The 12,795-nt window shown below is 41.1% G+C and overlaps 1 protein-coding gene across 7 annotated transcripts in view; it reads right to left on the bottom strand.

The window, feature by feature from the left end:
• PPP2R3A (protein phosphatase 2 regulatory subunit B''alpha) overlaps window positions 1-12,795 on the bottom strand; it is a 196,234-nt gene that overhangs the window by 39,384 nt on the left and 144,055 nt on the right. For all 7 annotated transcript variants that reach the window (XM_064378719.1, XM_064378718.1, XM_064378717.1 and 4 more), the window contains 2 exons: window positions 7,506-7,662; window positions 2,148-2,196 (listed from right to left, as the gene is read on the bottom strand). In XM_064378719.1, the coding sequence (XP_064234789.1) occupies window positions 2,148-2,196; window positions 7,506-7,662 (206 nt within the window). The remainder of the gene's footprint in view (window positions 1-2,147; window positions 2,197-7,505; window positions 7,663-12,795) is intronic.

The following is a 12,795-nucleotide window of genomic DNA, read 5'->3' as shown; positions in this document are numbered from 1 at the left end:
ATAAAATGCATCCAAATAGGAAAAGTCAAATTATCTCTCTTTGCTGACCACATGATTCTATACCTAGAAAAGCCTGAAAACTATGCCAAAAGGCTTTCAGAACTAATAACAATTTCATTAAAGTTTCAGGATACAAAATCAACATATAAAAATCAGTTAACATTTCTATACACCAATAGCATTCAAGCTGAGAGCCAAATCAAGAATGCAATCCCATTTACAATAGCCACACACACATACACACACAAAATAAAATACCTAGGAATATGGCTAACCAAGGAGGTGAAAAATCTCTACAGGGAGGACTATAACACTCTGCTGAAAGAAATCAGAGATGACACAAACGAATGCAAAAACATTCCATGGTCATGGATAGGAAGAATCAATATTGTTAAAATAGCCATACTGCCCAGGGCAATCTTACAGATTCAATGCTATTCTTATTAAGCTAACGTCATTTTTCACAGAGAAGTTTTTTTTTCGGGGGGGAGGGGGGAAAACTATTCCAAAATTCATATGGAACCAAAAACAAAGCCCAAATAGCTAAAGCAATCTTAAGCAAAAACAACCAAGCCAGAGGTATCATAGCACTTGACTTCAAACTACACTATAAGGCTACTGTAACCCAAACAGCATGGTACTGTTACAAAGACAGACACATAGATGAATGGAACAGAATAGAGAGCCCAGAAATAAAGCTGCACACCTACAAGCATCTGATATTTGACAAAGTCAACAAAAACAATGAAAAGACGATTCCCTATTCAATAAACAGTGCTGGGATAACTGGTTAGCTATATGCAGAAGAATGAAACCAGATCCTTACTTTTCACCATATAAAAAATTAATTCACAATGGATTAAAGACTTAAATGTTAGACCTCAAACTATAACAATCCTAGAAGAAAACCTAGGAAATACCCTTCTTGACATCAGCCTAGGCAAATAATTTATGGCTAAGTCCTCAAAAGCAATTGCAACAAAACCAAAAATTGATGATTAGGACCAAATTAAAGAGTTTTTGCACAACAAAATAAACTATCAACAGATTTAACAGACAAATACAGAACTGGAGAAAATATTCTCAAACTGTGTATCCAACAGAGGTCTAATATCCAGAATCTATAAGGAACTTAAATCAACAAGCAAAAAAACCCCATTTAAAAATGGGCAAAGGACATGAACAGACACTTCTCAGAAGACACACAGGCAGCCAACAAACATGAAACAATCTCAACATCATTTTATCATTAGAGAAATGCAAATAAAAACCACAACAAAATACCATCTCACAACATCAAAATGGCAATTACTAAAAAGTCCAAATATAACACATGCTGGTGAGGCTGTGGAGAAAAGGGAATGCTTATACACTGTTAGTGCGAATGTAAATGAGTCCAGCTGTGGTGGAGAGCAGTTGATTTCTCAAAGAACTTAGAACTACCATTCGACCCAGCAATCCTATTACTGGGTATATACCCAAAGGAAAATAAATCATTCTACCAAAAATATACATACACTTGTATGTTTATCCAGCACTATTCACAATAGCAAAGACATGGAATCAACCTAGATGCATATCAACAGTAGACTGGATAAAGAAAATGTGGTATATATATACCATTGAATACTATGCAGCCATAAAAATTATGAAATCATGTCCCTGCAGCAACATGGAGGCAGCTGGAGGCCATTGTCTTAAGCAAATTAACACAGGAACAGGAAACCAAATACCATATGTTCTTACTTGTAAGTGAAAGCTAACATTGAGTACACATGGGTATAAAGATAGGGGCAATGGACACTGGGGTCTGCTGAAGCGGGTAGGGAGTGAGCAGAGTGAGGGCTGAGGGACTGCCTGCTGGGTGTTGTGCTCACTGCCTGTGTGACAGCATCCTCCATATACCAAACCTCATCATCACACATTGTTCCCATGTGACAGACCTGTACATGTGTTCCCTGAATCAGAAAAGTTGAAATTATTTTTTTAAAAAGAATTACTGTCTTGTATTAAGCCATAACTATGATTTATAGGATAATATTTGGTCTAGTAGCACTGCCAAATTATTCAGGAAGCATTGCTAAAATGAGATCATTACAGTATTACTTGTAGTTCATTTTTAAATGCAGAATTAAACGTTTTCTTACCTTGTTACTGCCCCAGAGAAGATCCTTTCAATAATCCTGTTTGATGAAGCTAAATGTAGATTTAAAAAAAATTACAAAGCTAGTTTAGAATCATGCACCATAAAGACAATACTTTTTACAAATTTGCTTTTCATTAGCTACAAGCTAAACCATAACCATCGCCCATGATGAAAGTACATTTTAATTTATGCATAATTTTAAAATAATTTTAAAAAATAACAGGCAAATGAATGTGGTCGACATCTGGGAAGTATTAATATAGCTTAATGCTAAGTTAGGTTTGAACATCCTGACAACTAAGACAAAAATGTATAGGATTTGTATTATTCTTATCCAATGAGACCGATTTTCCTATAAACAAGACAAATTTTATCCTTACATTAAATTCAAAAGGGAACTGATTGTGGAAGGTCCTAAAACAATGTAAAATAAAACATAGTTAAAACAATGGAGAATGCTTTCAAGTAGTTTTTTAAAAGCTACTCAAACACACTACAAACAGACTTTTCTTATATTCCCATTCCATAAAAGTCCAGGGTTTAACATGATCTAACATAATATTTTTAGAAATTCCATCAGGAAGTTTTATTCAAAGAGACAATTATAGTTTAAGTTAGCATGTTGGGGCGGGGGGAGGGAGGGAGGGAGGGAGGGAGGGAGAGAGAGAGAGAGAGAGAGAGAGAGAGAGAGAGAGAGAGAGAGACAGAGACAGACAGACACACCGAGACTGACCTAGAGACCTGTTCTTTCTTTTAACAGGTTCCCCAGGCAATGGGGACACCCGTTAAAAATCCTGACTAAAATTTCAGGACCAGCTATAAGGTCAGTAGGGACTTGGTAGCTATCAGCATCAAATTCTTCTGCATACAATTAGGTACAGTCAGCATAAAGGTAAATTAGCTTGGCCAAAGAAAGTTGGGAATATGTGTATTGGTACAGCCATGCCTGGCCACACACCAAAGCTTATATAAAGACCTTTTATATTTTGTTGAACATTGGATAATGGCGTTGATAATTTGTACTAGATAGAAAAAAAGAGGGTTATGTAGGAAAGGCAAGGATATTTAATTGCAAAGCCAAAATCTTTTTTTTTTAAGGCTTTTTTTTTTTAGCTTGGGAAGGTTTGGCTTCCTAAAATTGAAGATCATGTTATTTCATGTTGTCTCATTAAGGACAGTCTCGTGAGTGGGTAATTATGTAGTGTTCAGTGGCCCCTTCATTTATGCAGGCCTAGATACCTGCTTTTCTGAACTTAGTGAGTTGCTATGTGAGTATATACAATATTTGGGGATTTAATGAGAAATTATGGTTATATCATCCAGAGAGGGAGTTTTAGAGCCACAGTGTTGTGCATGACCTCTGGAGGCTGGCTCATGTGGTATAGACAATGTGTTCATTGGTAATTGGAAGGAGCATAGCTAAAAAAGCTGACAGCCCTCTGAATATCTTCATCTTTATGTTATTCTGGTGACAAGAAGGTTATGATTACATGAAGAAGGGAGGTAACAATACTAACATGTTGACCAATAAGTACATTTCAGTATTTCCCCTCGATGTCTGCTTGGTACCTGAGAATTTGAAAGCAAGAACTTTATTTCTTAAATATGCAAAGCTCTGTGAAACCTGACATCATGTACAAGCCTTTTCTTTTTTTATTTTTTTGAGACAGGGTCTCCCTGTTGCTCAGGCTAGAGTGCAGCAGCACCATCATGGCTCACTGCGTCCTCAACTTCCCCAGGTTCAGGCAATCCTCCCATCTCAGCCTCCTGAGTAGCTGGGACTACAGGCATGTGCCACCACAGGCTGATGAATTTTTGAATTTATTTTGTCATTTAAAAGCAATTATTTATTTTTTAATATTTGTATTTTTTTGTAGAGACAGGGTTTCACCATGTTGCCCAGGCTGGTCTTGAACTCTTGGGTTCAAGTGATCCACTCACCTTGGCCTACTAGAGTTTTGGTATTACAGGCATGAGCCACTGCCCCCAGCCCTATTAGCCTTTTCTTAAGATGCATACCATTAGTAACAGACATACCAAAAAACAAAAACAAAATTCAATACATTTATTTAACATTTATACTCTGCTATATCTAAAAAACGACAGTATTATTTAAAAATCAACATGAGAAAGTATTTAAGGACAGAACATGGACAATCTTATGAGAGAAGAATGAATCAATGTATTTGGTGCTTAGTTAACAATATTAAGTCAGGCCAGGTTTGGTAGATCATGCCTGCAATACTAGCACTTTGGGAGGCCGAGGTAGATGGATTGCTTGAGCTCAGGAGTTTGAGACCAGCTTGGACAACATGGCAAAACCTCATCTGTATTAGTCTGTTCTCATGCTGCTAATGAAGACACACCTGAGACTGGATAATTTATAAAGGGAAGAGGTTTAATGGACTCACACTTTCATGAGGCTGGGGAGGCCTCATAATCATGTCCAAAGGCAAAGAAGAAGCAAAGGCACATCTTACGTGGCAGCAGGGATGTGTACAGGGGAACTCCCCTTCATACAACCATCAGCTCTCGTGAGACTTATTCACTATCATGAGAGCAACACAGGAAAGACCTGCCCCCATGATTCAATTAACTCCTACTGATTCCCTCCCATGACACATGGGGATTATGGGAGCTACAATTCAAGATGAAATTTGGGTAGGAACACATCTGAACTGTATTGTTCCACCCATGGCTCCTCCCAAATCTCAGGTCCTCACATTTCAAAACCAATCATGCAACAGTCCCCCCAAAGTCTTAACTCATTTTAGCATTCACTCTAAAGTCCACAGTCCAAAGTCTCATCTGAGACAACCCAAGTCCCTTCCACCTATGCACCTGTAAAATCAAAAGCAACTTAGTTACTTCCTAGATACAATGGGGATACGGGCATTGGTAAAAATATATGTGTTCCAAATTGGAGAAATTAGCCAAAACAAAGGGGCAACAGGCCCCATGAAACTCTGAAATCCAATAGTGCAGTCATTAAACCTTAAAGTTCCAAAATGATCTTTTTTGACTATGTCTCACATCCAGGGCACACTGATGCAAGAGGTGGGTTCCCATGGCCTGGGACAGCTCTAACCCTGTGGCTTTACAGGGTACAGCTCCCCTCCTGGCTGCTTTCATGGGCTGGCATTGAGTGTCTGTGGCTTTTCCAGGCACATGGTGCAAGCTGTTAGTGGATCTACCATTCTGGGGTCTGGAGGATGGTGGCCCTCTTCTTAAGCTTCACTAGTTGGTGCCCCAGTAAGGACTCTGTGTGGAGGCTCCAACCCCATATTTCCCTTCCACACTGCCCTAGCAGAGGTTCTCCATGAGGGCTCTGCCTGTGCAGTAAATTTCTGCCTGGACACCCAGGTGTTTTAATACAACCGCTGAAATCTAGGTGGAGGTTCCCAAACCTCAATACTCGACTTCTGTGTACCTGCAGGACCAACACCAAAGAAGCCACCCAGGCTTGGGGTTTTCACCCTCTGAAGCAATGGACTGAGCTGAATGTTGGCCCCTTTTGGCCATGGCTGGAGCTGAAACAGCTAGGATGCAGGACCCCATATTCAGAGGCTGCATAGAGCAGGGGGGCTCTGGGCGCAGCCCAGAAAACCATTTTTTCTCTCCTAGGCCTCCAGGCCTGTGATGGGAGGGGCTGTCATGAAGGTCTCTGACATGCCCTGGAGACATTTTCCCCATTGCCTTGGTGATTAGCATTTGGTTCCCGGTTATTTATGCAAACTTCTGCAGTAGGCTTGAATTTCTCCCCAGAAAATGGGTTTTTATTTTCTACTGCATAATCGGGCTGCAAATTTTCTAAACTTTTATGCACTGTCACCTCTTGAACGCTTTGCCACTTAGGAATTTCTTCCACCAGATACCCCAAGTCATCTTTCTCAAGTTCAAAGTTCCACAGATCTCTAGGGCAGGGGCAAAATGCCACCTGTCTCTTTGCATAGCAAGAGTGACCTTTACTCTAGTTCCCAACAAGTCCCTCATCTCCACCTAAGCTTAAGCCTGGATTTTTACTGTCCATATCACTATCAGCATTTTGGTCAAAGCCATTCCACAAGTCTCTAGGAAGTTCCAAACTTTCCCACATGTTCACGTCTTCTTCTGAGCCCTCCAAACTGTTCCAACCTCTGTCTTTACCTAGTTCCAAAGTCACTTCCACATTTTCAGCGTCTTTAAAGCAGTGTCCCACTCTACTGGTACCAATTTACTGTATTAGTCTGTTCTCATGCTGCTACTAAAGACATACCCAAGACTGGGTAATTTATAATGGAAAGAGGTTTAATGGACTCACAGTTCCACATGGCTGAGGAAGACTCACAATCATGGAAGAAGGCAAAGGAGAAGCAATGGCACATCTTACGTGGTGGCAGGCAAGAGAGCATGTGCAGGGAAACTCCCCTTTATAAAACCATCAGATCTCATGAGACTTATGCACTATCATGAGAACTGCATGGGAAAGACCACCCCCATGATTAAATTACCTGCCACTGGGTCCCTCTCACAACAGGTGGGGATTATGAGAGCTACAATTCAAGATGAGCTATGGGTGGGAACATAGCCAAACCATATCACCATCTTTACAAAAAATACACAAAAAAAATTAGCCAGGTGTGGTGGCATGTGCCTGTAGTCCGAGATACTTAGGGGCTGAGGTGGGAGGATGGCTTCAGCCCAGGAGGTCAAGGCTGCAGTGAGCTGTGTTCATGCTACTGCATTCCAGCCTGGGTGACAAAGTGAAACCCTGTCTCAAAAAAATAAGAATATTAAATCAGTAGGCAATAGGTTCTAGATTTCACACTGGCAAAATGAAGCAAAAGGGGTATTATCATGTGATATGTAATTGCCTTCTGACAAAAGAAAGCATACAAAATTCATCTGCAGAGACAATATGGAACTAAATTTCCAAAAGTAAGTTTTTGTGAATCCTTGAAAACAAAACTTGGCAAATTAGAAACATTATTTTCATCCTTGGGTTTTTATAGAAATATTGTTAAGTGGAAAGGTTTATAAACGTGCATACATACTCTCTTTCAAACAGATTTACACAGGTGTGGATCTTATTCAACTCATCATCAGAAAATACACACCAGCATAAAGACTCATCGCTTTATCAAAACTAAGACTGTGATTGCTTACTTACCTCCAAACTCCTTTCTCCTACATCTGGCCTTTTATTAATTTAATAAAAAAATTATATTATCTGCACTCATCCCCTCTTAAAAATTCCTGGCCTGTAAAGAGGACTTGATTAGGTTTAGAATTTAGGAAATGGGAATTTCTCCTAATGAGTAGTGATGATTTATATAACTCTTCAAAATGGTTAAGTCTTATCATCTACAGAATCACTTACCCTGGTCATTGTATCGAGACAGATCAGCCTGGCTGATGTAGAGGTCGTGATCAGTATCTAGTTCCCAGAATTTACAATAAATAACATAGAAATGTTCATAGGAGAAGTAATCTGTAATTTGGTTTATATCTTCCTCTTCTTCCAAAAGTGCTAGGGTCTGAAATGATATGAAAACAAGAATTTAAAAATTATGAAAAAGCAGCTTTGGCCACTGTACAGAGTCTAGTGAATTTCTGTTTTTTTTTGAGATGGAGTTTCGCTCTTGTTACCCAGGCTGGAGTGCAATGGCGCAATCTTGGCTCACCACAACCTCCGCCTCCTGGGTTCAGGCAATTCTCCTGCCTCAGCCTCCTGAGTAGCTGGGATTACAGGCATGCGCCACCATGCCCAGCTAATTTTTTGTATTAGTAGAGACGGGGTTTCACCATGTTGGCCAGGATGGTCTCGATCTCTTGACCTTGTGATCCACCCGCCTCGGCCTCCCAAAGTGCTGGGATTACAGGCTTGAGCCACCGTGCTTGGCCCTGAATTTCTGTTTTAAACTGAATTTAAAATTTTGTTTCTGGTACCAAATCAGAAACCTTTTAATAGGCAACCTCATCCTATCTTTAAGCAACTGATCAATCTATAAGCATTTACTGAGCTCTGTAATATGCTCAGTGAAGGGCTGGATGCTGTGGAGGATATAAAAGCAGGGGAAGGAAAGTACCATTACCTTGGGGACTATGTTGGTCAGAGGTCAGAGAGTAGCATGCACAGAACAATTAGATCACAGTCTTAATTACTCGGCCAGAAACAAACAGTTTTTAACTTTCAAAGTTATGTGAGCAATATTAAGAGGAGTAGGCATCTACATAGAGGATTTGGTTTTGTAATAAAATCATGTTTATATCACAAAGGTTACTCATATATACAACAGATGATACATGGTGGTCTGGCATAGGCATGGCAGGTAGAGATGCAGGGCTCAGAGCTGGAAGTAAACCTGGGTCTTCCCTGACTCACTGTATTCCCCTAGGGCAAACACCAGAATCAATGATATTGAACCCACAATTCTCTAGTCAGCCAAATTATTATATAAGTGCGCAGATAAAGACATTTTCAGAAGTGAAAGACTTAGAAGAATAAACCACAGAAAACATAAGAAATATTAAAAAACCAAAATGAAATAGCAGAAATAAAATCAGATATATGAATAGTCACAATAAAGATAAGTGAATTACATCTCCCTATTAAAATGTTTTTTGATTGAGTATCAAAACTATGCCCCCGAAACAGACCTACCTATATGCATCTAAAAGGGATACGTCTAAAAAAGTATAAGGAAGGTTAAAAAAAAAAAAAAGATGAGGGGACTGATCCAAGATGGCCGGTTAGGAGGAGCTCAGGATTGGAGGTCCGTGTGAAAGCGCAGAGGGTGAGTGGACGCCGCATTTCCAGATGGATTTTTACTGCCCACAGACCAGGAGATTCCCAGGCAGAGGAGCCCCACGGGTCACCAGCGTGGCTGTTTTAGCCGGCGCGCCTGTTTTGCCTGCGCCCAGGTGCATCGGTTCCCAGTGCAGAGTAAACGAGACTGTGTCCCCTCTTAGCCAGCAAGGGGAGCTGAAACAGGGAGCCAGGCCAGGAGATTTCCAGGCAAAAAAGTGCCACGAATCTCTGAGCCGCGGTTCCAGCCTGCTCAGTGGCTCCTGGTGCAGAGTAAACGAGACTATGTCCCTTCTTAGCCAGCAAGGGGAGCTGAAACAGGGAGCCAGGCCAGGAGATTCTGGGGCAAAAAAGCACCACGAATCTCAGAGCCGCGGTTTCAGCCAGCGCAGCGGCTCCTGGTGCAGAGTAAACGAGACTGTGTCCCCTCTTAGCCAGCAAGGGGAGCTGAAACAGAGCCAGACCAGGAGATTCCCGGGCAAAAAAAGCGCCACGAATCTCAGAGCTGCGGTTTCAGCCGATGCAGTGGGTCGCCGCACGGGAAAGCACACAGATCCTGGAGCCTATTCAACAGGCGACCAGGTCACCTGGTAGAGAGCCGACCGTTCAACTAAAAACCAAAAGGCTCTGAGTCAGGGAGCCAGGTGATCAGGCCCGGCTGGTCCCACCCCCACAAAAACAAAAACAAAAACAAAAGAACAGCAATTGGAAACGCTCTGGGTTGGGACTCTCACAGCAAGGACAACTGAAACCGGGACGGTCCACCTCTGTGGGGCAGGGGGGTCCACCTCTGTGGGGCAGGGGCGTCCGCCATTACGGAGGCAGCTTGCAGTAGCCGAGGCAACCTGCTGTCGCCAAGGCAACCCGCCATTACCGAGAGGGAAGTTCACACGGCAGCTGGGCGGAGCCCACAGCAGCTCAGCAAAGCCTCTGCAGGCTGAGAGTGACTAGGCTGCCTCCTTGTGGGCAGGGCAGCCCTGAAGGCGAAGGAAAAACAACAACAACAACAACAAAAAAAAACGGCAGCAGCACAGCGGAAACTTATAAAGCCCTAACTCCCTGAGACAGAACACCTGGGGAAAAAAAAAGGGGTTTATGAGTTCTGCTGCTACAGATCTAAACTTACCAAAATCAGAAAGTCAACAACTACAAAGTCGACAGGTGGATAAATCCACAAAGATGGGAAGAAACCAGAGCAAAAAGGATGAAAACACCCGAGACCAGAACACCTCTCCTCCTACAAGGGATCACAACCCCTCACCAGCAAGGGAACAAGACTGGATGGAGAATGAGTGTGATAAAATGACAGAATCAGCCTTCAGAAAGTGGATAATAAGAAACTTCCATGAGCTAAAAGAACATGTTCTAACCCAATGCAAAGAAACTAAGAACCTTGAAAAAAGACTTGATGAAATGCTAATGAGAATGGACAACTTAGAGAGGAATATGAGTGAATTGATGGAGCTGAAAAACACAACACGAGAACTTCGCGAAGCATGCACAAGTTTCAACAGCCGAATTGACCAAGTAGAAGAAAGGATATCTGAGGTCGAAGATCAACTCAATGAAATAAAACGAGAAGGCAAGATTACAGAAAACAGGGTAAAAAGGAATGAACAAAGTCAACAAGAAATATGGGACTATGTGAAAAGATCTAATCTACATTTGATAGGTGTACCTGAATGTGATGAAGAGAACGAATCCAAGCTGGAAAATACTCTTCAGGATATTATCCAGGAAAACTTCCCCAACCTAGCAAGGCAGGCCAATACTCAAGTCCAGGAAATACAGAGAACACCACAAAGATATTATATTCCTCTAGAAGAGCAACCCTGAGGCACATAATCGTCAGATTCACCAGGGTTGAAATGAAGGAGAAAATGCTAAGGGCAGCCAGAGAGAAAGGTCGGGTTACCCACAAAGGGAAGCCCATCAGACTCACAGCAGATCTCTCAGCAGAAACCCTACAAGCCAGAAGAGAGTGGGGGCCAATATTCAACATCCTTAAAGAAAAGAACTTTCAACCCAGAATTTCATATCCAGCCAAACTAAGCTTCATAAGTGAAGGAAAAATAAAATCCTTTGTGAAAAAGCAAGTACTCAGAGATTTCATCACCACCAGACCTGCTTTACAAGAGCTCCTGAAAGAGGCACTACACATAGAAAAGAACAACCAATACCAGCCACTCTAAAAACATACCAAATGGTAAAGAGCATCAACACAATGAAGAATCTGCATCAACCAACGGGCAAAACAGCCAGCTAGCATCAAAATGGCAGTAGCAAATTCACACATAACAATATTAACCCTAAATGTAAATGGACTAAATGCCCCAATCAAAAGACACAGACTGGCAAATTGGATAAAAAGCCAAAATCCATCAGTGTGCTGTATCCAGGAAACCCATCTCACATGCAAGGATACACACAGGCTCAAAATAAAGGGATGGAGGAAGATTTACCAAGCAAATGGAGAGCAAAAAAAGCAGGAGTTGCATGCAATTCTCATCTCTGATAAAATAGACTTTAAAGCAACAAAGATCAAAAGAGACAAAGAAGGACATTACATAATGGTAAAAGGATCAATGCATCAAGAAGAGCTAACGATCCTAAATATATATGCACCTAATACAGGAGCACCCAGATACATAAGGCAAGTTCTTAATGACTTACAAAGAGACCTAGACTCCCAGACAATAATAGTGGGAGACTTTAACACACCATTGTCAATATTAGACAGATCAACGAGACAGAAAATTAACAAGGACATCCAGGACTTGAAGTCAGAGCTGGAACAAGCAAACCTAATAGACATTTACAGAACTCTCCACCCCAAATCCACAGAATATACATTCTTCTCAGCACCACATCACACCTACTCTAAAATTGACCACATAATTGGAAGTGCATAATTCAGCAAATGCAAAAGAACGGAAACCATAACAAACAGTCTCTCAGACCACAGTGGAATCAAGTTAGAACTCAGAATTCAGAAACCAACCCAGAACCACACAGCTTCATGGAAAATGAACAACTTTCTCTTGAATGTTGACTGGATAAACAATGAAAAGAAGGCAGAAATAAAGATGTTCTTCGAAACCAACGAGAACGAAGACACCACATACCAGAATCTCTGGGACACATTTAAAACAGTCTCTAGAGGAAAATATATAGCAATTTAAGTGCCCACATGAGAAACAAGGAGAGATCTAAAATTGACACCCTATCGTCAAAACTGAAAGAGCTAGAGGAACAAGATCAAAAAAACTCAAAACCTAGCAGAAGACAAGAAATAACTAAGATCAGAGAAGAACTGAAGGAGATAGAGACACGAAAAACCCTTCAAATAATCAATAAATCCAGGAGCTGGTTTTTTGAAAAGATCAACAAAATAGACAGACCACTAGCCAGATTAATAAAAAAGAAAAGAGAGAATAACCAAATAGATGCAATAAAAAATGATAAAGAGGATATCAGCACAGATTCCACAGAAATTCAAACCATCATCAGAGATTATTACAAACAACTCTATGCACATAAACTAGAAAAGCTGGAAGAAATGGATAAATTCCTGGACAGTTGCCTCCTCCCAAGCCTAAACCAGGAAGAAGTCGAAACCCTGAATAGACCAATAACAAGGTCTGAAGTCGAGGCAGCAATTAAGAGCCTACCACCCAAAAAAAGCCCAGGTCCAGATGGGTTCACAGCCAAATTCTACCAGACATACAAAGAGAAGCTGATACCATTCCTTCTGAAACTATTCCAAGTAATCCAAAAAGAGGGAATCCTTCCCAAGTCATTTTATGAGACCAACATCATCCTGATACCAAAACCCAGCAGAGACTCAACAAGAAAAGAAAAC

Source organism: Aotus nancymaae, unplaced genomic scaffold (genome assembly GCF_030222135.1).
Source record: "Aotus nancymaae isolate 86718 unplaced genomic scaffold, 86718_ANA_hifiasm-v0.15.2.pri h1tg000019l, whole genome shotgun sequence".
NCBI classification, from domain to species: Eukaryota; Metazoa; Chordata; class Mammalia; order Primates; family Aotidae; genus Aotus; species Aotus nancymaae.
The sequence above is the reverse complement of the archived record's forward strand: the minus strand, read 5'-3'. Positions and strand labels throughout refer to the sequence as shown.